The following is a 27,974-nucleotide window of genomic DNA, read 5'->3' on the forward strand; positions in this document are numbered from 1 at the left end:
ACAACCTATCAGATCAGAGATACCTGTGACTGGACTAACTGTTTTTACTGATGCAGGGAAGCGATCACATTCAGCAGTTATTACCTGGCAAGAGGATGGACAACAGAAACATTGCAAATTCTCAGGACAAACTGGGGAAACCAGTCGTCATGTCAAACATCATTTACTTGCTTGCTTTGCAAGTCTTGGGGTTCCACAACAACTTAAGACTGATAATGAACCAGCATACTGTTCATAGATTTTTCGTCAATTTTGTCAACTATGGGGTATTACACATGTCACTGGGATTCCTCATTCGCCTACGGGTCAGGCGATTGTGGAACGTGCTCATAGTACATTGAAACAGCTTCTGCAAAAACAAAAAGGGGGAATTGTGGGGTTCCCACATGACAATGGTGGGAACGAGCTACTGAACGAGCTATGTCCAGGCATGTTCAGGGGGTGGTAATGGGGTGGTGATGAACTAGCCAATCATAATACAGAACAAGGGCCTTGGCTATGAGACCAACAAGATATGGGGGAAGTTGAAAAATAAGAAAGAATGCTGCACCTGCAAGATATAGCTTTTTAGCATAAGCCAATCAGAACTAATATAGAGGCATGTGGACACTTACAATATGATGATTGTGGCCACCCCGCATCGGAAACAAACAGCACGCTCCATTCAGCTACATTGGAATCTTGCAATCGCTTGGCTAGGCCTACCTGTTGAGATCAAAACTGATAATGGCCCCTGTTTTATTGCTCATACCACACGTCAGCGGTGTCAGTGGTGGGGTATCATGCTCAAACACAGCATTCCGTATAATTCTACCAGGCAGGCCATTGTAGAGCGTGCTAATCAGACGCTAAAACACAAAATTAAGATTCTTGGGGAGGGGGAAAGATTCTCAGACGTAATTCCTGTCAACTACCAATCTCACATTTTACATCGCGCTCGTTATTCTTTAAATCATTTTGCCTGGGGAGACCAAGAGCGTGCCCCAATTGAGTGACACTGGGGTCCAGGGGTGCCAGAAGTGGGCCCCCCAGTCAAGGTTCGGTTCCCTGGGACAACGGAGTGGGAAACAGGTTGGGAGCTGCTACATCATGGGAGGGGGTATGCCGCCATCAAACGGGATGATGTTATACAGTGGGTCCCTACACGCTGTTTGCGCCCTGATTTAAAACAAAATCCTAACCCGAAGTAACATGTACGCTGTCCGAGCTTTATGTTTTGCCTGTGGGGGAAGCCGAAACAGCACCAGCCTCGACCTTCAGACGTGAGGAGTCATGACAGTACAAAGAGTCTGGTAAAGCGGCGGGGCGCCAAGAAAGATGAGGAACGGTGACCGTTGCTGAGTGAAACAAAAGCTTTGAACAATGCACTCATGATTAGCTTGCTTTTGCTTTGCATCTCAGGAGTTGCAGGGGAATCTTACTGGAGAACCTGGGCTCGGGATGTTGTATCCGCCAGCTACGCTTACGCTTTGACGCAAGGCTCCAGAATCAGCGATACACTTTACTTCGCATGACTTGAAGCATGGGGAGGGGGAAATGTAGGTAGATTAGGGTACGGCGACCGGAAAATCTCGGGCTGTAACGGAAGGTAGGCGTGGCGAAAGGAGCAGGATGTGCAAGTATCGTGCGAGTTCGTACGGGACAAGACGACTATATGACTGTTGCACAGTTAAATAAACGCCATTTGTTGCATCCTCGCATTGGTGTCAGTGCTCAATGGCCCTGGGGTGCGGATAGCCTCAGGCCAGCCAGCAACTGAACGGAGCTTGCCGCAGACAAGCGGCAACACTGTATCCTAAAAGTTATGATGCTGGCTTCTATTCCTTGCACAAAGAAGTATTTAGTTATTTTACCCAGTCTCTGTGCTTCATTGCCTTCACTGTGTTGTACAAGGAAAGAACCTGAAGCACCAGTGAAGAGTTCTGGTTGGCTTACTCTAGGGAGCACGCCAGTAGAACAAGTTTCCTAAGCAGACAAACTATGTTCTTTTGACAAATTGTGGTTATATACCTCACAAGTGCACTGACTGGACATTTCAACCAGAGTCTTGCCTTTCCCTTACACTGCTGTCCAACAGTAAACAAAAATGAGGATCTTAATTAAGGTTTTATTTTCTCTTTAATACTTACTGAAAAAAAATTTAAGGCTCTTTTAAAAATGGTTTAACTTGTCAGTTTAAATGTTCTAATAATATTCTGGGAAATAATATGAAAGTGCTTTGGTTGGAAAACAAAGTCTGAAAACACATGTCTTGGGCCAATTTTTCAGCCTATTAACAGGATTATTCTGCAGTTATAAAATTATGAATGGAAATAGGAAATAATAACATATCTAATGATACTTGTTTCATATTTACTCTTGCAGCCTTGGGTGCCAATGTCTGGCTGCATATGCACAGAACAATAATGAGAAAGATTACTTTTCAGCAGAAAATATGAAAGGTAGCTTTTCCCTGAATTACCACTTGTTATGCAAATGATAATGACCTTTACTCAGAGCTGACCTGAACCAAATTCATATGAGATCTATGAAAAAAAATGAGAAAATATCCACTATGCATTTCAATTTTGCTAGTGTAGAAGCTGTTTTTCCACACATTATCTTCCCCTGTATTGACAAAAGTAAAATCGATTTGTATCCTGCTCCTACTTGAAACGTAACAGTACTGATCAAATATACGATGAGGGGGAAACATTTTATATAGTCTTCCATGTCCTTTTCATGATTGCATCCTTAAGGACAGGTGCCTTGACAGAGCTAAACAAATAGAGGTCAAGCTGTGCCTATTTCATGTTTGCAATGGCAAATTGCTGAAACTACCACTCTGCCTCTAGTGAATAAAGGAATTTCTTGAACATGTAAAATACTTCAAATTATAGGAACCAAAACTTGAACTGGAAGATCAACTGCTGCATCTCCTCGTATGTGAAAAAGTGATTGTGATTTCTGTAAAGAACTGATCCCAAAACTCTTGGTTAATAGTTAATTATTACGTTGCAGCAATTTAGACGTAAGATACATAAGTCACCTTACAAGTAACATACAATAAAAAATTAACATATTTAAAATTATACACTAATAATACCACCATAAACTATTATATGACTCTTGTTTATGTCAAAAGTCACAGCAAAACAGATTTTTCTCACTCCATATTTACTCTCTACATAACTTACATTATCAGGTTTCCTTTCTCTAGTGTAAAAAACTCTAATTCTAAAACTGCTAGGCAATAGTTTTCCTTTATAGTCCTCTACTCCAGTAATTTTTGTATTTGCACAGCTATGCTGTGCTATCATCTGCTTGCTTTCTAAATTGCTGTCTCTCTGATGGACTCAGAATGTTTCACAGTGCTATTGTGGGAATGCATATTATTATAGATGGACAAAATGATACCGTGAAGCCAGACTATTCAAATAGTCATTTTTGTAATTGCTCAATACTTTCCCTTTTAATGGTAGAAATACTTTATTCTGCAATAAAAGTCCTAAAGTCATAACATTCTGTATAGTGTGTAATAGTTCCTACGATAAGAGGACTTTTTCTTCTCTGTGGGATGAACAAAAGTATTAACTATTAAAAAAATATTTCATGGTGTTACAATCATGATATTTTTAATAGGAGTTCCATGATAGTTATGAGCAGTTATTTTCTTCTCTATTACCTTGGGCTCAGGTCAGGTGAACCACTGGTGGTCAGTGCTGAAAGGTGTAACTTAAGGTTTTTCTCCTTCCTTCTGGAGTAGTAATGGAGCTCTGTTTCGTGTTTAGTTCTTGAGGGGTTTGAACTGCAAGCACGGATGGGTGAATGAAAGGGCACTGTTCCTGAGGCCAACTGCTTCAAGTTTCTCCCTAGGTGGCTTTTATTGCTTCCAGCCTTCTTCTGCTGAGAGCAGTTTGTGCTTCTTGTATGGATTGGTGAAAGGGTGCTGCTCTCTTCTTCTCCCTCCTCATCCTCATCTTCATCTTCCACAATTGAAGGGAGTCTCTTCTTTATATTTCCGTTTCCCTTGAGCTCTGTCTGAAATAACAAATAATACATAGCAGTGTAAAATTCAGAGCCTGGTGTTGCAGAAGCACAATTTCTTCTGGTGTTCATCCTGGAACAAACCCAAATCTAGCAGAGCTTTCATTTCTCATTAGAAATAGCTCTTTTGGAACTCTTCCATAGCTTCCCTCCTCAACTATGGCTATACGTGCATGTGTGAGAAGAAATACAAACAAATTAAAAAAGGTCACTAGTGACATAGCCAGTGAACTCACTGCAATATGTTTTGTTATGAAGAAAGATTACATGACTAGTTCTTGCAAGTCATGTGCCATATGTACCCTTGAGTAGATTAATCTTGCTTTACTGAGGCATTGTTTCTTTTGAAAATTACACTCCCAGACTCCCGGTGGACCAAGGGAAAGAACTGAGGCTGGTAATTCATACAATTCCACATTTTCATATGGAATCATTTATAAAGTATAAATAGCATTTAGACCAGTTCAGCTCAAGTCCAAATGTCCTCTGTATCCTTTGTAGTTGTGACTGAAACCACTGCTGGTATAGTAGGCAGATTTTTCAGTTTATACAAAGTCCCGTTAATGCACTAGTGGTGTGACAGTGTTAACTTCAGAATTGAGTCATTGAAAAGCAGAGCTACATTTGTTTTTTTTTAAAAAAAAAAAAATGCAGTTTGAATGCTTGATGTTGGAACCGAGGCAATTTAGAGGCAACATAGACCTGGATTCTGTACTTTATGTACTAATTAAAGCACGGTGTAAGAGAGCAATGTATTGTTTGTTAAGATTTCTTTAAGTTTGTCAAATTAACAAACTCCATACATCTCGGTTAAGAGTACAGCCAAATGCAACTTCATGGTTTCAGAAAAGGTTGCTATTCATTTTTTTTTCAGTCTACTTCTCTTAATCAAGCTTGATTAGGGCACTTTTAAGTTTAGATAGAAAACTCAGCTAAGTCAAATTTCCCACATTCAGGCGAAGTAAGACTGGCTGGGTGGAAATGTGGATTTGGGGAACTTTTGGATATCCAAAAGTTCTAAGCCCCTATTAGCATCTGTCTAAATGTTTTGCAGCATGGGTTTAATTTTGCTGTGTGCTACAACAAACTTCCATTGAGTGAATGCTTTTCTCTTAGTATATATTGACAGATATAGTGAACTAGGTCCTTTCCATCTGAAATGTATGAAAAGGTAAGAATTTAAAACAGTGGCAAAAGATCTGTCTATATAAAATATAATAGCCTTATTGTCAACCATAACAGTCATCTGAAGACTATCATGATGATCAAATTGTATAAGACATGGCACTGATGCAGTCTATAATCTGTAGAGAATGAATGTTACCCTTATTCAAAATTTTGCCTTGGGTAACCATGTATTTAAAATGCAGGTGCTATAGTAGGATATCCAAATCCAGGACCTGGAAGAGAAGACCATAAGCTATTACCCTTAAAATGGACAGTAGCAGAACTATCTGCAGGATGCTATCTAAAGTCTCATTCTGAAACCATGGAAGCCAGCTGGAGTTTTTCTGGCTTTGCTCTGGCCATAACTGTGTGCATGTTTCAAAGTCAAGGTTGGCATATTTAAAATGTGACTAACATACCTGAGATAGCGTAGACTTGTTTGATAATTTTGATATTACCTGAAAAAAAAACCAAAAGAAAATAGTAGCAAATGTGTGCATTTGCACAGTATTGGCTTCCAAGAGCATACAAACATCTAAACCAAAACATTTATGTTGACACAAGAAAAGAATCTCATGATAAAACAGCTGTATTAAATTAAAAGGTGACATAGCACTGAACTAATGACACTCCTTGAAAATAGATGCTGTGAGAAAAAAAAGTAGTTTTATTTCTGTTAAAAAGGTAGTTCCTGCAAAAATAACATTTTAATTTAATAAAAAGTTAGGTCAAGACTCCAAACTTGTGACTGAATGTAGATGGGTGAATGTATGCCTGGTGGGTTTCAATGCTGGTTCGATGGAATCCTACGCAGGAACAGGGCTCTGCTTTAGCCCTACTTCTTTGTAGCTTTAGCTCCAGTGCCAGCCTAGTCCTTACATGTAGATGATGTAACTAACTGTAGCATCTTTGGGGAATTTTCAAAGGCAGTGATGGGACTGAAGCAAATAGGACCAATGTAACCCTGAGGGAGGTATATTCAGATATTCAAGACCATGACGTTTTCTCTTCTCGGATTAAACAGAAAGTAAAGTAAAGCAACTCAAAAGAACAGGAAGAAGAAAAAGTCATGCAAGTGCAATGTGTAACTACTTCTAATAAAATCCACTGGAACTGATGAATAATATCTGCTATGAACATTCTGTTGTTTATTTGAACATCCACACCTTGATCATGGACAAGACTCTGACAGTTTACATGCTGGATTTGTAAGAAAATTTTAGTCTGCCAGGTAGAATTTTCAGAAGTGATTTTCAGCTTTTCTAAACCCACATGTCAAGATAAAAAGTGCTTAACACCCATCAATTTTAAATTCATATTATCCGTTTACTTTTCTCCAAACTCAGACAGAAGTTAAGCCTTTCTGGAAGTCAAGGGCACTTCCCCGTTTGACAAAAGTCTTCAGAACTCCTACATACACAAATTTTAGGCACAGATTTGGAAAAAAAAAAAAGTGTTCTGTATCTTTTCTTTTTTTTCCTTCTTTACACATCTTTCAGGTTAACCTAAAAACTGTTTCATAGTTGCTTATAAAAGTGAGGGTACTAGTAGTGGTGTAATATACAAATACACAATATTTAAGTTTGTGTAAGCAGAAATCCTACTCCACAACAGCCAAGCCAGTAGTAGGTGTATCAATACATCTAGCAATAACAGGCTAATAACTGCCAAACAGAACAACTTCAATAATTAGGCTATGTAAATAAAATAACTGCTGTGTTCTTCCTGAATTAGAAAAATGAATTAGATGATATTAGCAGACGACAAGATCTCAGATACTGAAATCTCCCAGTTTACACTGTAACCTAAGCCAATTAAAGAAACACGATCTCCTTCAAGATTTAGGAGAACAGGAAACTGGAAATGTACTAAAATATTGAAGTCAGAATTAGGAAGTAGTAATGGTCCACTTTGCATGTATGTTTAAGAAGACTAATTTACAATAGTGCACAGAATTTTAGGGCATCAGTTTGCTTGGCTTCTAGGCACAGGTGCAGTATAAACGTTAAATAGCAGCCTTAATTAAAACTCCAAGCCAATCCCAAACATTAGCAGCTTCACAAAAAAAAAAAGAGCTTAGAAAACATGAATTTGCCTGCTGAAGGTTTTAGAAGCGACTTGTCATTGGTAGTTTATAATGTGAGTGAAGATTTCTCATAATTTTTTTTTTTTTTTTTTTCCTTCTCCCAAGCACATGTGTTAATCCTGATTGTATATCTTGAAAGCAGACACAAAGAAATCATTATATGGGGTGTCTCCTACATGTCATGGTAGCATTTCCTACAGCCCTGCTGTGGTCTTTCAGCCAGGCTGGTCTTTCAGCTCTGTGACCAGTTGGTAGCACTGAACCCTGGGTGCAGGACCTCTCCACTGCCAAGAACACAGCAGCCGCAGCCACCCATTGATCCTCCTCTGCTCTCTGTGTTACCCTTGCTGGTCACTGCAGCAGGGAAAAACTGGTTGCAGAGGAAATGGGGTTAGTGGCAACACTTTGTTGGCTTATGACCTTACAAAGAGAAAGGTAAAGGGATTTTTAAAGGCAGGTTGCTTTTTGCAGGGAGGGGAAGGAGTGTCCCCAGGAGGAAGGGTAGCAGAAAAGGAAGATAGATAGGTATGAACAGGAAGCATGTGACATGAGAAACTACTCAGACTTTCCTATTACATTTCCCCAAATTGGACCCTTTGACCCAGTAGGGGCAATTTCAGTCTGGATAAATTTATATTTTTAGATAAACTCTGGACCTATAAACTATCTTTTCCACAGCACAGAACCCACAGTAAAGAGTGTTGTAATTGCTTCTGTATTACTAGATTGCAGCCATATTTATTGCTTGTAACTTTGAACACCATATCTTGCACACGTAAAACAGGCCTGGACTTTATGGCTTGGTAGTTTAAAGTTGGTAAAAGAAACTATAATTAATCTGAGACCAGAGAGAATTCTCGAGTTTTGCTTTTAAACCTCCTTCAGCAACTCCCCTCTCTCTCTCGCTGCAAAAATACCATTCTCAAATGGAAAAGGAAAGATGAACAAGAACATGGACAAGGCCAGTCAAAGGGCAGCAAATTTAAAGACCTCACCATGCACATAGCTCTATCTCTGTAGAAGTGTAGTATCAGAGTAAATTATTATGAGGTGCTGCCCTAGTTTCTGATCTGCTAAAACCTTTTATTTAGGACAACACAACAGGTGTAGCCTTTTAGAAAACACTTTTGTTATGCAAAAAGGAAAAGGATGTAAAATAGCTCACATGCTAGTCTTTTTAAAAGTACAACTCTTAAAGGGTAAGGGCTGCTGAAAGAAAAACGCAGGTATAAATGTAAACACCAATGTTAGTATGAGTTATGTGAAATATTGTCAAAGAGTTTAATTCAATTTTTAATTTCAGCCCTGGTGTCTCTTTATGTCCTGTGAAACCAGCTATTAAATTTAATTTCACAAGACAAAACAATAATAGATCATGTACCAAAAGCAGACTCATATTGAATTCTTCCATGTATGTAATCTCAAATCTATAATCTTGTAATTGCTTAATATGTTAATATATACAGCTTAAAAAGTCAGTAATCTTTATCATTGCTTATTACAAGCACAAAAAGAACATCTCCCCATCTGAAAACACTGGTGATTTGCTCTCAAAAGCCAGTGATCTGAAGATTTTTCCAGGGTCAAGAGACAGTAGTCTTTAATAGAAGAATCTCTACCAAGAATTGTGGCCAAACCAGGTTAATTAGCTGTACAATAATTCAAGATGGATTCCAATGATAAAACCCTAAAAAGAGAAATATAGAGATGCAGCTAAATTTGGAGTTAATACATTAAGCATCTAGGTAAGAATTTGCATTTTTGGTCTCAAAAGAACATTGTCAGCTTTTACTGGCCTAATTCCTGTTGCCTTCATGAGAAGTAGGAACAAAATTGAAACATAATTTCAATGATTTGATTGTAAGTCTTGGGTCCTAAAATATATGAATAATTCTTTGTATCTGAGGAGTCAAAAGGATAAAATACATTTTCAGAAAAGTATTTGAAATCGAACTAGAATATTAATGTTCTTAGTCAGCATTTGGAAACAGGAAAAACCCACTTAGGAGCATTGGCAGCGTGGGGGGGAAAAAAAAACAACACATGCCATATGTTCTATTCTTTGCAAATTTACTGTACGGTAATGGAAAAGATACAAGTACATAACAAGGGATTATTGTACTGCTGAAAAGCTTAATGCTTCCCATGTGTTCAGGCCTCAGTTTTCCATGATCAGGAAATTTTTCAATGAAATATCAGAAATCCTTTAAATCACAAAGAACTCAATCACTCACAAAGAGTTTCTCAGGTTAGATATGATTCTTTTATATCTACATTTACTGAGCAATTTACCCCTTTTTTTCTATTTTTTTCTTTTTAAATCTTTCTGTAGTTCATTGAGTTGTTCCTATATTTTCTCAGGTTTATTCTTAACACTTTTCCTTGCTTAATGACAGATACAGAAAGTGTATTTTATGGAAACAGATGCTTTCAGCATTCTCTGATTCTACTTACAGTATAGAGTATACTGAATAAGCAGCAAAAGTTGAACAGCAGATCTGTCACCAGTATTTTATCCTAGGTGACCAACAACTGTGAATTACCACAAGCTCTGCAATCTTCTGTGAAGTCATTATCCTACATCATTCTTATCTTTTGAATAAATTATTGTAGCCTGTCAATAAACTGGCTGGTTGTGGCTAGCTTTGAATAAGATTTTTGCAAATGAATACTTTCTTGGATTCAAATTTCTCACATGAGCTTTTATATTAAGTATTAAAAGTTTACTTTTCATACATTTATTTAAAACCTGGATGTTAATTTCACTGCATTCGTTAACAAAAATTTTTAATTATACTTTGGTTGTTTCATTAACAATACAGGATCTATTGCATTTTCTATCAAAAAAATGTCACAGAAACAAAAAATAGCCTCTGTCACTTGCTCCAAAACAAGAATCAAATAAAAGGTTCACGTGGATGTGCCAATAGGAATTAAAAAAATAATAAGGAAGAATCTGTCAATAAGGTCAAAAGAAAACAAAAGGAGGAATTGTTAAAATAGACAATAGGCCTGACACTGATTGTACATTGCTCTGGCAGGTTGCGTTGTTGGAAAAGCTTGGAGATTACTGCAGACAAAAGATATAGTGGAGAAAACTTCTTAATATTCCCACAGTTTGATTACAGTCATGTAAAGATTTACATAATATTAATAGAAATTACAATGAATGCTAAGAGCTTTCAAAGCAATCAAACTTACATGCTTAACTTCATGCAACTCTAAAATTCCACACAGACTCCATCTGCATTTAGCCTGCACCCAGGGCTAAAAAAATAAGCAGTTGTTCTATCACCCAATTTCCCCTCCCCAACTGAGAAAGGGAATTGGGAGAAGGAGGGAGACTCGTGGGTTAAAATTTAAACAGATTTAATAAAATAAGAAAACCAATATCAGTGGTAATACAAAACACACAAAATTATACTTAGCTCTCAGGGTGGGGGGCAAGTTGCTTCAGGGATAGTAACCATTGAGAAGAAAGGAGAAGGAGGAAAAGCAGAACAGAGCAAAGAACTCCCCCCACCCCCCCAAGCTTTCCCATTTATAGTGAAGGTGACGTTAATGTTACAGAATACACCTGTGGGCCAGCCTGGGTCAGCTGCCCTGGCTTTCACTGCTAATGGCCTTGATCACCACAGCATGGCTGGCCACAAACTGAAACAAAATGTAACAGAAAAGTGATTCTATAAATTTTATCACTGCAAATCTAGGACAGGCACATAAATATTTGCAGGACTGACCGTGTGGATTGATATCCAATTAGACTCCTCAACTAGAGGCAGTAGGTACTGTGGAGGAGTTGATTTTAAGTTTGTGCTGTTAGCTTTATCTTTAAATGAAACTTCATACTACTCTTTCTGTAAATAAGTGTAACTCCAGAGAGGCTCTTAAAAAAAAGATGAAGACAATAAAGCGGATCTTGAAAAATATTCTCCCAATGAATTTTATTACCTTCCAATTGCCTATTTCCAAGCCTACCCAATGTTGCCCAGCTTTTTTGCCAGCACTCAGAAGCCAAATCAGTGGGATGACTGTAATAAGAAGTGACTTGCTGAGGATAATAACATATCTGCGGAGAATTTTTAAGAAAGTCCAGCTTTGTCTGGCTTTCAGGGTAAACCTTACAAAGCAGAAAGCAGGGACAGGCACAATCTGTTTCCTTGTTTTAAATTATCTTTTTTTTTTTCTCAGAAACATTTCTTCTAAATAATGAATATTTTGCTTTTAGGGTGGCAGCTTGATCAGTACATTAATGTCTAGTCAATTCTCCCAGAAGGAAAAAAATTGCAAATTGAGCACACATCTGACCCCTAAACATATTCAGAGTTAAAGCTTTGGGGAAGACAGCACAGGTACAGTAACTGTGAAAGCGATTCGCGTGATTTCACCTCAGGGCAAGAAGCCATGTCCTGGCATGTGAAGATATCAGCAGAAGTCTAAGTATATAACCTTGTTAAGTAAGAGAGCCATCACAATTTCCTTCCCCTGAGATGCAATTTGTATTTCCTATATACACATAATACAGGAAAGCTGAGCGTGTAGATTTTGGAGCTCTTGGCAGCTTTGTTACTCAAGAAGTTCTGCACATGATAGAAAGTAAGACAACATGGACACTCAATAAGTGAATAAAATTGCTTCAGTTTTCAAAGTACCATGGTACAAAACCAAACCCAGTGTTGGAGAAATCCAATATCAATTTTGCTGAAGGAATGAACACAGTGTGATTATCAATGGAGCCTGTCCCTGAACACTTACTATATATGCAGTACCATACTGTATATGCAGTGTATATGTATATACTGTATGTATATATTTGTTACTACAATTATGTTGTTATTTATCACAGCATTAAAAAAGTGATCTATATATAGGTAGGTAGGAACTGCGTTTTCAGCAGAATTCTAGTTACACTTATGCAGGTGGGTTCTGTAGCTCTGGTTTTACTGAGTGAAGGTATAGATGACTAAAAACAAAAATATGCTGATATATTTGTTTTTATATCAGTAAAATCTTAGACTGCATTTGTACATAAGCAATTTTTGTTTTTCATTTTTATACGTTTTCATATCTTTGAGCAAAGAGGTGGGTCTAGATGATCTTCAGAGGTCCCTTCCAACTGCAGCTATTCTACTATTTTACGATGTTTAAAAAAGTTGCACTAAAAATGTACCAGCTCAATAAAATTGAGAACACACACTTGTACTCATGCAAAATGCCTTTTTGATACACAAGTTGCACTCATTATAGACAGTTTGCTCAAAGACTAAATCATATTTAATTTCACACATTTCAGCATGTATCCTGAGGTTATAATGACTCTGCAAGTGACATTGGAACTTTACCATATAAGCCAGTATGACATGCTCATTACATCTGAAGGTAGTCTGTGCCTTCAGAACTAGCGTTCTTATAGGAGAAACTGTGGTAAGTATTATAATTTCCTTCATAAATTAGTCTTACTTTAGACAGAATAATAAAAGGATAGGTTACTGTAAGCATGCTTCTAAATTTAAGGCCACTATCTGGTCGTTGCTACATCAATACAAAATAAAAGCAATTATGAAAAAAAAAATCCACCCTCTAAATTTGTACCATTTCAGGGCTAAGATATATTAGGATTAATTTTATTTTAGAGACAATGTAGAGACATAATGTAGAGATAAAGTATAATATTAATATTGTAAAATATACATTATCATGTTTCCTAAGGCACAGTGAAGCATATTGAAAAAAGGTATAATCTAACATCCCTGTGTATTTAAAATAGAAATATGGTTAGATTCCAAGGCAGTACTCTCTGAAATCCAGGAGCTTTTCCTGGCTAAAATTCTATTTGACACAGTGTTTTATATCCTCCTCATACTACAGACTAAAAACATCAATAAGCTGCTTTGCTAGCCTGGATTTTTTTTTTCAACATGTAACCCTCTGGTTAAGCTTTATAATCTCATGCAGAAAGCAATAATCCCAGGAAGTGAAATGAATCAGAATGGAGAATGTTCAAAATGACTCAAAAGGTAAAATTAGAAGTAAAATTTTGTCACTTATTTAAACATTTTAATTCTAGTTACAATGAAAATTGTTTATATTTGTCAAGAAAGTGCTAAGGTCCAATTGGGAAAATCCTAATTACATACATGCATTGAATAGTCTTGTTATAAATAATGTATAACTAATAATCGTAATTCCTGTCTCTTAACCCCCTTCACAAAAGTAAAAGATTGACCACAGGGGTAGGAATTTTGGGATGGGTCACATATATGTAACATATTCCCAGACAAAACTAAATGGGTTATTTTCTTCTCCCCTTTGGCGTCTTCCACATCTTGCGGGATTCAACCTTACAGCCAATCATCTATTTCTTTTAGGTGTAAAATGGAAAAGACTTGTAAAAACACAAGAATTAATAAAGAAAATATAATGGAAAAGATGACATAATTGTATCAATAAGTTGTGGTGGGATAAATCTTCTAACTGGAAAAAGACCACAAATCAAAAGAATAAACTATTAGAGAGACAAAACCAGACAGTATAGGTGGCTGTGTGTTGTTATTTTCAAAAATATTAGAATGACTGAAGGCTACAGAAATGAAACACGAGCATATCAGCAAAAAAAAATTCTTCAGGTAAAGATACTATGAAAGAAAATGAAAAGGCCACCAAGCCTGCAAGAGAAAAGGCATACCAGGCTGTCCTTTTTGAATTACATGTTTCCTTATTGCATTATTTCTCAGCAGGGTACCATACTGAAAGATATTTTAGAAACATGATAGTGAGATGATGATCTTGAGGGGTACTGGGTGAACTGATGGCTCAGGGGCACCACACATCATGCTCACCAATGACTGCAAGTAAACAAACTTTAGGAGTTAGCAGGCAACAAAAAGGAGTGAAACCTGGCTTATGTTATAGCTCCATGTCAGCCCCACTCCCATGCTGAGTGAAGCAGCTAGTTGCCAGGTTGAGGGAATGGAGGAAGGACTGACTGTAACACTGCACAGGGAGGAGGACATTGCAGCAGGATCATTTGTCTGAAACTAGCATCCACCTGAAATAGCCAAAGATCCATCAAAACATGCTTACTGTCATGAATACAGGTAGGAGACCTGTGAAATATCTTGCAGAGAGCTAGATGACAAAGCTCATTCCCAAATTGATTCTCATTCATTTAAAATCAGAAATTAAGTGTAAAACGGGTGAAGGAATTGCTCTGGGGGTTTTTTTGCCAGTGGTCATACCCTTCTACAGCTGCACAGTCCTGTTACTTGTTCCATGGAAATACGGAAGTTGAGCTGCATAAGTGATGTTGTATGAGTGCTGCCTTGTTCAGCAATAGGGTAATTTAGTTTGGGAAGATGGAGAGGAGGGGAGAGAGAGAGAAGAAGGAAAAAAAATTCCACATGGTTTCAGAAGCATGAACGAAAAATCTGAGTAGCTTATAAAATGTGAAAAAGGACTGAGCAGTATTTCACAGCAGCACTGACTGCAGAGTAGTGCCTGCACAGAGGCAGGTGAGAGACCTACTCCAGTGAACACATCAGGAGTCATGTCTCGGAGTTAATTCTGTGTTCACAGTTTTAAAATTATTTTAGTTTTTGATAGTCTGAGGAGCACCTGCATTCCTATACTATAATCACTGAAAAGATGAGAAGTTTATAGACTCCATCTCATATCAAAAGAAGTATAAAGGAGAAATGGAAATATGGTCACTGACAGGCAGAAATCAGTGGATGCACAGCCGTTGGTCACTTAGGGTCTCTAATAGAACAACAGGAATTTGTTCTGTGTTGCTGCCAAGCACACATGGACTAAAGAGAAAAATAATAAACAGGAATCTAAGTTGTTTTTTTTTTTTTTCAGAATAATCACGCATATAAAATATTAGACTTCTGTTGTTTTAGGTGATTTATTCACTTCTATATTCCACCTGTTGTAATAATTCCTGTACAGAAACACAAAAATTGCCGTTGACTGGTCTCTTGTTTTGCAGAATTTATACCTGCTGTGCCACAGACACCTGCAGTTATAGTACACAATCTTCTGGCAGATGAGCTATTGACAAAGGTGGGCATTTAACTGCATGTACGTTTGTTTAAAAATGACAAATTTTCCTCAAAATTATCCAACCCCACTCTAAATGTCAAAGTAGGGCTTTTTAACCTTTCTAAGGTAGGGCACTGCTTTCTACACAGCTGCTGGGTAACGTGGCAAAACCCTCTTCTCTATTAAAAAGGTGGTTGGAATTATTTGGGAAATCTTCTATGGAAATTACTTATTATGAAAAATATTTTGCAACCTGTGATTGTCGTGCAGTGTACAGGATGAGCTATGATCTGGGGTGGAGGAATTATGACTAAGTGTAGCAGTGTAGTAAGAGTTGGTTTGGAAATTATTTTTTTCAATGCATAGGTTTTATTATGAACACATAGGTAATACCCAAGAAATAGGATTTTTTTTTGGCTCTGAAAGTTAAGCACATCAATAAGTAATTATGTGACTGAAGTTTCTATCAGGTTTTCTTATCTTACAACACTTGCCAAAATTAAAAGCAACTATTTAAAAAAAAATCCTTATTTTTTTCCATAATATCTATAGAATTACATATAGGATAATGGATTTCTTTAAAGCAAAATGCTATTTATTATGCAGACAATAAAGACTCATTAAAAAGATCAGATATGCTAGTTCCATTGCTGATTCATAATAGATACTCAAATATGTAGCACATAGACTTTCTTCTGAGTTACTACTTTACTGGAAAGCAGCATTCATAAATTCAACAGATCTATATTAGAATATCTAGAAAAAGCACGGCTATGAAGAGGCAAGAATGAATGTATGCCAAATGTGTAATCTACTAGCTGAAAAACAGACAGTGGCTAGGCAGACTTTCAGCTGAATTTTGTGCTTGCATTCAAAATATTTTCTGCTATCCTTTTTCTGCCTACAGGAACAATACCACCAGTTGTCAAAAAGAAAGATTAAAGTCTAGAAAAAAAATAATTAAAAAGAAATAAGGCAGAATTATATATATGCTCTTAAAATACTTGTTTAATGCTTAGCTGGAATGAACCAGAAAACTCAGTATATTTTAGATCAGGATTTGTAGACATTTTTATTCCCAAGCTGTGCCCTCTGTTGTATGCTCCAGAGCTTAGAGCTGTTTTCACCTTTAAGAGCAATTGGTTTGGCCAGTTGTCAGGTTTCCCAGTCGAAAATGAGGAGCATCCCTTGTAATTTGTGTGGCATTGCTAATAGCAACCTGAACTTTATTATATTAAAAAACCTCACAACTAAATCATTAAAATTTAATAAATTCTAAACACCAGCCTCTTCAAAGGACAAGAATTAAGCCCTGTTTTGTCAGACTACGCCTTTCTGGGGGAAAAAAAATTCTTAGTTTTTCTTGCTTCTTGCTTGCCTTTTAAAATTTATTTGTCTGTTTATTTATTTTATTATCAAGGATCCTGGCTAAGCTGCAGTAAGACTCAATGTTCCCTACTGGAGGAAGAATCTACAACTTGTCTTGTGCAATCTTTGTCATTATGTTTCATTTACACTGTGGATGCACAGAAGGAAACAGTCCTTCCCCCTGCTTCAGAGACTGAATATTTTCCTTTTAAAGAGAGTAGCTTCTCCTCCTTTGAGGGGAGGGGGAAGGGAAGCTCTTGTAAGAGGCAGAACACTACTTTTAAGGCTACAAAAGGAAAAGTAGATTATTATTAATTACAAGTTCTATCTACACAGATTTTTGAATCTTCAGGAATACAATCTTTTATTTTTGAAAATGACACATTCATAGAGCTCTAGTGAGTCAAAGATTGTGCCTGCATGGGGTCTTATCTTCCTTTGGGACTTCATTACAGCTTGAGGGATGGCACAGGTGTCAAGGAGGCCTCTAGTTTTTTTGTATCAGCCTGGCTGTAACCAGCCTTTGGTGTTTTTTTTGATTAATAATTATGTCTACGCTGTAGACACTTCTGCGTAGACACAAGAAATAATCAGAAATGATAAACTGTTACCAAGCCCACAAAGATATTGTGCAAATATTTACCTATTTTGAGTTTCTCATAGGATAATCAGAGTTATGAACATCTGTTACTGCTCTCTAAATATACGAAATAGCACATGTTTTCCAGGGCTGGTGAGTAGCAAAATAATTTCCAGCTTCTTTCATATAATTGTATTATATGTTGGAAGAACCTTCTTATGACTGCTGTGCTTTATCGAATCAGACATCTGACTCTCTCACTGCCTGCTATATATGCAACCTGTAATACATAATGCAAAATGATATAGGTGGGGTGAGGCAGGTGTCAAAATCTGTGTTACTTAGCGAACTATTTCATGACTATGACATCAATAGTCACAGATCTAGAAAAATTGGTTGAAACACCTGAATGGCTGAATTGTTTTAATGTCACAACTCCAGCTACCAAAAAAATCAGCTTTTTCTAACTGTCCTCAAATAATTTAGTACATTTACAAAAACAGTTCTAAGTTTCTTCAGTAAAATGCAGCAAAGAAAGCAAAGGACATTTCCTAATTCACATCTCACTCTGATGGGAATATATAAAAAGACGGCATAATAGCACTGCCAGTGTGATTGCACACACATTAATGGTTATAATCATAAATCACTTAATGATTGCTGGGTTTAGAGCTATGACGAGGAACCATTGAAACTTTATCTCCCTGTTTTGGTGTCTTTCTGTTTCTCTGTCTGTTACTCATTGGAGGCCGAAATAGTTACACAGTTGCCAGCTCCTGTACTTAAAATCTCCTGAGTTTTTCTTCCAAGATTGCCTAAACAACACTTTCAATCTTTCTATAACCAGTCAGCTACAGTTTCCACTTGTTACTGGGAAATCTGCTTATAGCTCCTCGTTTTACTGAAAAGTGACACGGCTATGGAAATACTAGAGGCTTTTCCATCATTATACCTTACTTGGATTTTAATGCAGATGGAGCATATCATTATATATGCTCTTAGACTTGCAAATGAACCAAGAGAACAAATTTTAAAAGTTTTTGTAGAGATTTCTGTGTAGGTAGGATAGTTATGTGATCTAGTGCTAAGTATCCAACTTTTGACACTTCAGTATCAGGGAGCTCCCGATGACTTCTGGCCCTTTTTGGTCCACTTACTTTTAATTCAGTTCAAATTTGTTATTCAATTTTGTGTGCAATGAAGAGTTCAAACAGCACAAGGAAGGGGATAATGGATCACCAGGACTGCATCTTTCTGCAGCCTCACCGTTTTAATTCTGGCTTTAGAGTGTTAAGAAACCTAAAACCTAAGGCAGTTTTGGTGGACTGTGACTGAAAATAGAATAATATTTTAGGTCAAGACTGAAAGACACTTGGCAAGTCATAGTGAGGAAATTCATGCTGTTTCACCCTGCAGTTCACCTGACCCTAAATACTGCTACTGATCCATTTTTTAGAAGCATTAAATTCACATTCAGTTGCGAATTTACAGTCATTTAAAACATCCAAGGAAAAAGAGAGTGAGAAGCTCACTTATTCAAATGAATCAATCTACTGCTTCACTATGGGAAAGCTCTTCAAACCCAAAATTTCCATAAAGCTGCAGAAGTCATAGACACTTACAAAAGTAAAATCTCCCTGTCTTAGGGAGGGAAACATCAAGATACAGTGTCACAGCTGCCAAACTCTCCCATAGCAGCATTCCCAAGAAATAATGCTATATTAAAAAAAAAAAAAAGGTATATTTTCATACCCTCAAGTTGTACTTCTGAAAACCTTCTTACTATTCTGTGCGAGTAAGCCATCAGATAACTCTCAGGTTATTTCTGCTTGCAAATTATATTCATGAAGACATGGTATTTTCCAGGGTAAGCAGAGCGTGTCATTGACCAGACACACTCACTACTGACATAGATATCTTCCCTCATTTGTTGAGCCCTCTTTTTATGGTGCTACAATTTTTGGCCGCATTATTCCTGCTCTTTATCCTTATTGTGGAGTAAAATGGTTGGATAAGAAATGAGATGCACAAGACCGAGGTTATTTCTGCTGCAAGAGAAATACTAGTGGAGAGCATAGTAAACCTGAGGATGAGGGAGAAAGTGACACTATGATAATCTGTCTCGGGTTCTCTATATTTGCCTGTGACACTGGATGCTACTCAATGTCAGGATCTTTTCTTTTTCCTTTAATTTTAAGATAAGGAATTATACCATGAAAACACAGTGTGTATTCACAAATGCTGTAAATATTTTCCTCTTTAAAGCAGAAAAGGTGCTTGGATATGTCCTGCACTGCTTTAAATCCCATCCTCCACAGTGAGTGTGAGGAGGTTCTTTTCCTGTCTGTGCACTCACCTTTGAGGCTGGTTTAGGCTTACTCCCAGCAGAGAGTCTGTACATCACCCAGCCAACTCTAACTGGGAAGAGTTGTCCCTGATTTTATAAAAGCTGAATGTGTGTGCAGCTGAGATGGTGATCCTCAGATTTGTCATCATACAGAAAAGCATAGAGCATATGTTGTGAGGGTTCATAAAGGTCCATGACAAAACTGGAGAGGAGGATGCAATCAGCTTCAAACCCTATCTTTACATGGAGTTATACTCCTTTTCAGATTAAGCATTCCTCCCCAAGGAAAATGTGTTGGTTATACAAACTAATCTTCAAGCTCTCAGAACAGATGTGTACTCTCTCAGCTGCTGTCTTCAGCAGCAGGAAGTTTGGGGACATTTCAAGAGACAAACAAATGAGATGCCTTGATTATTTTCCTTTCTACAAGTTTGCATTTATATATTTATAACTTTCTACTGCAATTGTTTATAGAGCATTGCTCTGGAAACACTGGTGCCAAAGTACACCTAGGAAGAAGCTTATGTAGAAAAATCATCCTATATATCGCACTCATTGGGTTTTTGAGCTGAAAAAGGACTTTGGCCCACTGTTCTTGTGTGCATTAGAGCAGTTCTGTCAGATCCTCAGGTCAGCAACACTCTCCATGGGTGACTACTGCAGGTCAGAACTCGCCGCGACCTTCTGCACAGAAACACGTGTGTGGGCATGAGCAGGGAAGACACGGTGCTGGAATGGCATGCTCGGTATCCACTGACACTTTTCTTCACAAACCAGCCAAACAATAGGCCAGTCTTCACAGCGGCGAGTGCCTGCCTACACTACATGGAGGATAACAGCCCCACAGGGTGTGGAGTTTTTAAGCTCTGCAGCTTTTTGTGGTGTCTGCCCAAACAGATACCCTTTTTTTCCCTTTATGCTTCCTTGGCATTACATTCATCCCCTGTCTTGATAGTATCCATGTCCCCAGTCATGTGCTTTCAATGTTACTTCTCTCTGTGTGTAGGGAAAAGCCTGAACTGTTAAATACCAACCTGAAAGTTTGTCTGTCACTGTCTTTGTACACTCATATGGTTAAGTCAGAAAGAGAGAGCTGCCATAAAAGCTTTTCACTATTAAAATCTGAATATATATATATTTCTGGTATATAATATCAGTGAAAGTACTTTGGTAAGTCTATATTGAAGTCTTTCAGCAGTGCTTTATCTGGAATTTCTTGGGTTTTTTCACATTAAATTGCTTATTTAAATGGAAAACCCCATTTTAGTTGCAGTGTGATGAGAAACAACTGTTTCTCTTTTTGAATTTGTGTGATGACGTTCTTAACTACGAAGTGATAATCAGCGATCTATGAAATGAATGTTCATTAGGCTGGCACATGATCTTCTAGAAAAGGTATAGTTAAATACCTTTATTTGGACACATGCTTTACATGACTATTTATTATTATTAAACAGAGGCAAAAAAAGACAAAATATTAAGGGATAATGTTCTCTCATAGATGAGGTTTTCTATGGAAAAATGAGAAGGAGAGAACATGTTCACTGTTTATGATCTGATCAACTGATAAACAATTCATGTAGGTAATGACTGAATTATCAAACAAATGGAATGAGCAGTCCTTTTGACATAATCTGTGTATTATTTCTTTACTGTGGCAAAATTACGAGAACTGGCTAAAGTATGAGAAACATCTTAAAGGTAACAATAACTGCTGAGACCTTTAAAGATACTTACATCACTTTCGTGGCCTTCTCTTAGATTGTATGTGAGATCATGCTGTATGTCTTCAACAAACTTGTGAGCATACTCTGGGTAAAGGTCAAGCACTTCAAAGAGACCTTTGAGGATAATGCATTGGAGGTCACAGTACGTTAGAGCTTTAACATCTGCATTTGTTTTAATAACTTGATCCCTAATGGATAAGTTTGCTCCAATTAAATCTCCTTTACCTAAAACAAAATACAAAAATAATAATCTTCAAAGCATAAATTCTTACTTCTTTTTTGAATCATAAATCTTTTTAACATAATTGCTAAATCTTAAATCCCATTGTTACCACTGCATTGTTTAATTAATAACATTCTAAAGGATCTTTGACTAAAAGCTGTGGGTTTTTTGCAGGTGCAATCTTATATGCAATTAGTTGGAGGTACAAAGACTAATTTCAGACAGGTAACTACTGGATTTAAGGGAGCAATCAAATAAATGCATATAAAATTAAGATTTACACTAGTAATTAATAGCAGGTGCGATTTTGTTTTTCACAAAGTGAACATTATGTTTCTAGCTTGGTTTTTTTTGTGTTAGAACAGACAGGTGTTAAAGATAGCATTTTAACAATTACGCTGTTAAGTGTAGATTGTCCATTCAAATGACCTTACAATGTGATTGCAAAACATATGCCATCTATGATAACTATGGCTGCATAGCTACACTTCATGATGTATCTTAGTTCTGTAGGCTATTAATAGATGTGTAGCTCAATGGCACTTCTGCCAAGAAAAAAGAATGAATTCTTAAGCCATTATATTTTCATTTATGGGCAAGATTGCCTTAGAATTCTGGATGTATTAAAAACCACAACTGACTATATACTGAAGATCACAAAAATTTTATAATGAAAAGCTTCCATAAACATCTGCTCTGAGGTATAAAGTCCAAAGAGCAGTCATTGAACCAGAGGTCTTCCCCAAAAGTTAACATAGCTGGTCTTTGTTAAAGAACTGAACAGTGTGATGGAGTGCATTCTTGGTAAATTTATTGGCAATACCAAATTGGGTGGGGCGGGTGGTTGATATGCTGAAGGGCAAAGCCGCTATTCAGAGGGACCTCAATGAGTGAGAAAAGGACTGACAGGAACCTCATGAATTTCAACAAAAACAAATGCCAAGTCCTATACGTGGAATGGAAAACCTCCCTGCAGCAGTATGGGCTGGGGACCGACCAGCTGGAAAGCAGCTCTTTGGGAAAGGACCTGGAGGTCCTTGTGGACAGTAAGTTGAGCATGAGCCAAAAATGTGCCCTTGCAGCAAGGAAGTCCAAGAACCTTCTGCACAGCATTAGCAAGAGCGTAGCCAGCAAGTCCCAGGAAGTGACTCTTTCCGTCTATATGTCATTTCTCACACCACATCTGGAGTAATGGTTGTCATGGGGGATTTCAACTACCCTGATATTTGCTGGGAGGCCTACTCAGCCAGCCATCCTCAGTCCAGGAGGTTCCTCCAGTGCATTGATGATAACTTTCTGATGCAAATGGTGGATGAGCCAACTAGGAGAGGAGCGCTGCTGGATCTTATCCTCACTAACAAGGAGGGTCTGGTTGAAGAGGTGAAGGTTGAGGGCAGCCCTGGTTGTAGTGACCATGAGATGGTAGAGTTCAGGATCTCATGTGGCAGGAACAGAATAGCTAGCAGAATCACAACCCTGGACTTCAGGAGGGCCAACTTTGGCCTTTTCAAGCAATTGCTAGGGGAAATCCCATGGGACAGGGTACTAGAAGGTAAGGGGGCCCAAGATAGTTGTTTAGCATTCAAGGACTGCTTCTTCCGAGCTCAAGATCAGAGCATCCCAACAAGTAGGAAGTCAAGGAAGGGTACCAGGAGACCTGCATGGTTAAACAGGGAACTGCTGGGCAAACTCAAGTGGAAGAAGAGGGTGTACAGATCATGGAAGGAGGGGCTGGCCACTTGGGAGGAATATAAGTCTGTTGTCAGAGGATGTAGGGAGGCAACTAGGAAAGCTAAGGCCTCCTTGGAATTAAACCTTGCAAGAGAGGTCAAGGACAACAGAAAGGGCTTCTTCAAATACATTGCAGGTAAAGCCAACACTAGAGGCAATGTAGGCCCACTGATGAATGAGGTGGGGGCCCTGGAGACAGAGGATACTGAATGCCTTCTTTGCCTCTGTCTATACTGCTGGAGGCTGTCCTGAGGAGCCCCGGACCCCTGCGGCCCCAGAAGAAGTCAGGATAGAGGAGGAATCTGTCTTGGTAGATGAGGGCTGGGTCAGGGACCAATTAAGCAATCTGGACGTCCATAAATCCATGGGCCCTGATGGGATGCACGCGCGGGTGCTGAGGGAGCTGGCGGAAGTCATTGCTAGGCCACTCTCCATCATCTTTGCTAAGTCGTGGGCAACGGGAGAGGTGCCTGAGGACTGGAGGAAAGCGAATGTCACTCCAGTCTTCAAAAAGGGCAAGAAGGAGGACCCGGGTAACTATAGACCGGTCAGCCTCACCTCCATCCCCGGAAAGGTGATGGAACAACTTGTTCTTGATGCTGTCTCTAGGCACATCAAGGACAGGGGGATCATTAGGGGCACTCAGCATGGCTTCACCAAGGGGAAGTCATGCTTAACCAACTTGATAGCCTTTTATGAGGACGTAACCCGGTGGATAGATGATGGTAAAGCTGTGGATGTGGTCTATCTCGATTTCAGTAAAGCGTTTGACACGGTCTCCCACAGCATCCTCGCAGCTAAACTGTGGAAGTGTGGTCTGGATGATCAGGTAGTGAGGTGGATTGTGAACTGGCTGAAGGAAAGAAGCCAGAGAGTGGTGGTCAATGGGACTGAGTCCAGTTGGAGGTCTGTGTCTAGCGGAGTCCCTCAAGGGTCGGTACTGGGACCAGTACTATTCAATATATTCATTAATGACTTGGATGAGGGAATAGAGTGCACTGTCAGCAAGTTCGCTGATGACACAAAACTGGGAGGAGTGGCTGAGGTGCCGGAAGGCTGCGCAGCCATTCAGAGAGACCTGGACAGGCTGGAGAGTTGGGCGGGGAGAAATTTAATGAAATATAACAAGGGCAAGTGTAGAGTCCTGCATCTGGGCAAGAACAACCCCATGTACCAGTACAAGTTGGGGACAGACCTGTTGGAGAGCAGCGTAGGGGAAAGGGACCTGGGGGTCCTAGTGGACAGCAGGATGACCATGAGCCAGCAGTGTGCCCTTGTGGCCAAGAAGGCCAATGGCATCCTGGGCTTTATTAGAAGGGGTGTGGTTAGCAGGTCAAGAGAGGTTCTCCTCCCCCTCTACTCTGCCCTGGTGAGGCCGCATCTGGAGTATTGTGTCCAGTTCTGGGCCCCTCAGTTCAAGAAGGACAGGGAACTGCTAGAGAGAGTCCAGCGCAGAGCCACGAAGATGATTAAGGGAGTGGAACATCTCCCTTATGAGGAGAGGCTGAGGGAGCTGGGTCTCTTTAGCTTAGAGAAGAGGAGACTGAGGGGTGACCTCATTAATGTTTATAAATATGTAAAGGGCAAGTGTCATGAGGATGGAGCCAGGCTCTTCTCAGTGACATCCCTTGACAGGACAAGGGGCAATGGGTGCAAGCTGGAACACAGGAGGTTCCACTTAAATATGAGGAAAAACTTCTTTACGGTGAGGGTGACCGAACACTGGAACAGGCTGCCCAGAGAGGTTGTGGAGTCTCCTTCTCTGGAGACATTCAAAACCCGCCTGGACGCATTCCTGTGTGATATGGTCTAGGCAATCCTGCTCCGGCAGGGGGATTGGACTAGAAGATCTTTCGAGGTCCCTTCCAATCCCTAACATTCTGTGATTCTGTGATTCTGTGATACTGTGTCCAGTTTTGGGCTTCCCAGTACAAGACAGAATATTGACATACTAGAGTCCAGAAGAGGCCACCAAGATGATCAGGGACTGGAGAACATAATGTACAAGTAAAGGCTGAAAAAACTGGGTATTGTTCTGCCTTGAGAAGGCAAAGGAAGGATATTACTGGTGTCTTCAATAGCCTACCAGAAAAGTGTAGAGGAAACAGAGCTAAACTCCTCTTTAGGGTGTACAGTGCAACAAGACATACTGGGCACAAGTTGTCACAAAAGAAATTGTGGTTAGAAATCAGGAGATGAATGTCACCATGAGGCTGGCCATAGAGTGGGACAGGTTGCCCTGAAAGGCTGTGGAAAAACCATCCTTGGGGATGTTCAAAATTTGCCTAGACATGGCTCTGAGGACTCTGAGCTAAAACGGCCCTGCTTTAAGCAGGTTTAGGATAGGTGGCTTCCAGAGGTCCCTTCCAATCTTACATTAATCTGTGATTAATAAGTTAAGACTGTAAAATCTGGAAATCCACCCAGCATGTGATTCCAACTGGATATTACACAGGAAATGGTGAACTTGAAGGGTAGGTTAAACTGAGCAGCCAACCATCCCTGAAGCTGCCTAAATAAGATAATTTTATGCTTTAAAATACTACTTGTAATTTTTTCTATTTACATGGAGCTTGAACAACTTTCTCAAAAGAGCTTATCATAAACCCAGCTTAGAGAGGGAATTTCTTTTATGCTAGGAATATACATACATTCATGCTACTTTGGGGTTTTATTAAAAATTGCAATTTGTATAAATGAGAACTAGTATTAAGGAAAGGTAAATCCGATAGATGACAGTAGTATTTGTCATTTCTCATCAAAAGATCCAATGCTTACGTATTCAAATGTAGTGTAAAGCTAAGCAATAATTTACTTTTACTTTTTACTGTAAGTATCAACAGGTCTTTAGATTTCTTTGATTATATTGAGCAGAGGGCTGGCAATGTTTATCCATTGCTGGTTGTGTAAATACAGCGAAGAGTAAAAATATTTCAAATATACCAAACCTGGTCTTTAAGCATCTGAATTGGAAACTTTTTAGGCATATAAACAATATTAGTATCAATAATGAATAAATAATTTGGAAGAAATATTAGAGTATCAAGCACTGGAACAGGCTGCCCAGGGAAGTGGTTGAGGTATTTAAAAGACACGTAGATGTGGTGCTTAGGGACATGATTTAGTGGTAGGACTTGGCTGTGATATGTCAACAGTTGGACTTGATGGTCTTAAAGGTCCTTTCCAACCAAAACAATTCTATGATTCTATGATTGTAGTTACAGTGTTTGATGAAATGAAGTCAGCCTGAAAGACACTACAGTTGATCTGGTAATGCTAATGTATGTTTCTTTCCAAATGAAAATCACGTAGCAAAGGCTGTAGGTAGTAAGCTGAAGTTTCACGTAGAGTTACTGCAGTAGCGAAATGATCCTACCTTGAATATCAACATTGGCTACATAAACAGAATTATGTAAGTTATTCTTAGTAGCTCTTTCTTTTTCATTGGAGAATAAACTTATTTATAAGTGTTTATGCAGACACATCTGTTTGTTCATGTATCTGGGACATGCAGTCAAAGTTATAAATTTCTTCTCTTTATGGATATCTTTTAAATTACTTATAGCTAATATTCTAAAATAAATCTAAGATGTGTGCTCAAACAGTACATAACTGTTATATTAAAACATATTTTCCTATAAAAGATATCCTAATCATCATTATTAGATATCAAGTAACAGTCTCAAGAGAAGCCAACAGCTGTATTTAATCAGAGCATTTCGTTGTATTGTTGCTGTATTGCTTGTTAGTGCGAATGGTTCAATAAACAAAACCTAATCAACTAGAATTAGAATCATGACACGATTATAAAATAGTGGTCTGGGAACTGTAAGTAACCCAGCATTGTCAGAGAAAAAACTGCTCTCTTGGATTTACATCACAGTAGTAACGTAATTTCTCATAGGGACCTACAGGTTTGTTGCATTCCCCTTCTGCTGGTGTTAATTAGGTTTAAATGATGAAGCTCCCATTCACTATAATGAAACATTATTTCATTGTATTATGTTTATGTCTTTGCATTATGATTTCATTAACTTTTCTCAGAAATAGATCTAATCTCTTTCTTATTGTTTTCATTGTCACTATTACACAATGATGCTTTCATTAACATTTTCAGAAGTGCCTGAAAATGGAATCATTAATGAAATCATAGTACCAATGGGGGCAACTCTTGACCTATTGTTATATTTAAGCTTATATTTTTTCTAAGCCATATTTTATAGCTTTGATCTATCTGATCCAATAAAATGGAGGCATTCGAAAACTTCCTAAGTACGAATGAGTGACAGAGTGATGTGGACTGTCAATCTAATGGAATTAGAGAGTTATGAAACAAATAGGACATTATATTCTAAAAAAAGACCAATCAAATGCATGCTAGTAAAATAAAGGAAATTCAATTATAGAAGACCAGAAGCTTGCATTATCAACAGTCTAGTGCAATCCTACAAAACAGTAAGGAAAGCAAAAAAGGAAATGTTCTTTTTAAGTCTGCTTTATAAGAATATTAAAAGTTATTAGAAAGAAGAATACATTTAAATATAAAGAGGTATTAAAATCATAATAAAATAATTATTTGAATTTAGAGTAAAATTTTATATTTTATTTTATCAAAGCATTTTGTAAACATTAACTCAGACAAGCCTAATCACCCTTTAGCTGAAGATAAAGGGAAT

General features: G+C 38.2%; 1 protein-coding gene across 1 annotated transcript in view; it reads right to left on the reverse strand.

Annotated features, from left to right (window-relative positions):
- The window catches only part of KCNH8 (potassium voltage-gated channel subfamily H member 8), a 219,754-nt gene that overhangs the window by 20,405 nt on the left and 171,375 nt on the right, over positions 1-27,974 (reverse strand). The window contains exons 11-13 of the mRNA XM_068404849.1: positions 21,355-21,569; positions 5,613-5,651; positions 3,665-4,020 (exon numbers count right to left, since the gene is read on the reverse strand). Of these exons, the coding sequence (XP_068260950.1) occupies positions 3,665-4,020; positions 5,613-5,651; positions 21,355-21,569 (610 nt within the window). The remainder of the gene's footprint in view (positions 1-3,664; positions 4,021-5,612; positions 5,652-21,354; positions 21,570-27,974) is intronic.

This window comes from Nyctibius grandis, chromosome 7 (assembly GCF_013368605.1).
Source record: "Nyctibius grandis isolate bNycGra1 chromosome 7, bNycGra1.pri, whole genome shotgun sequence".
In the NCBI taxonomy this organism is placed as follows: domain Eukaryota; kingdom Metazoa; phylum Chordata; class Aves; order Nyctibiiformes; family Nyctibiidae; genus Nyctibius; species Nyctibius grandis.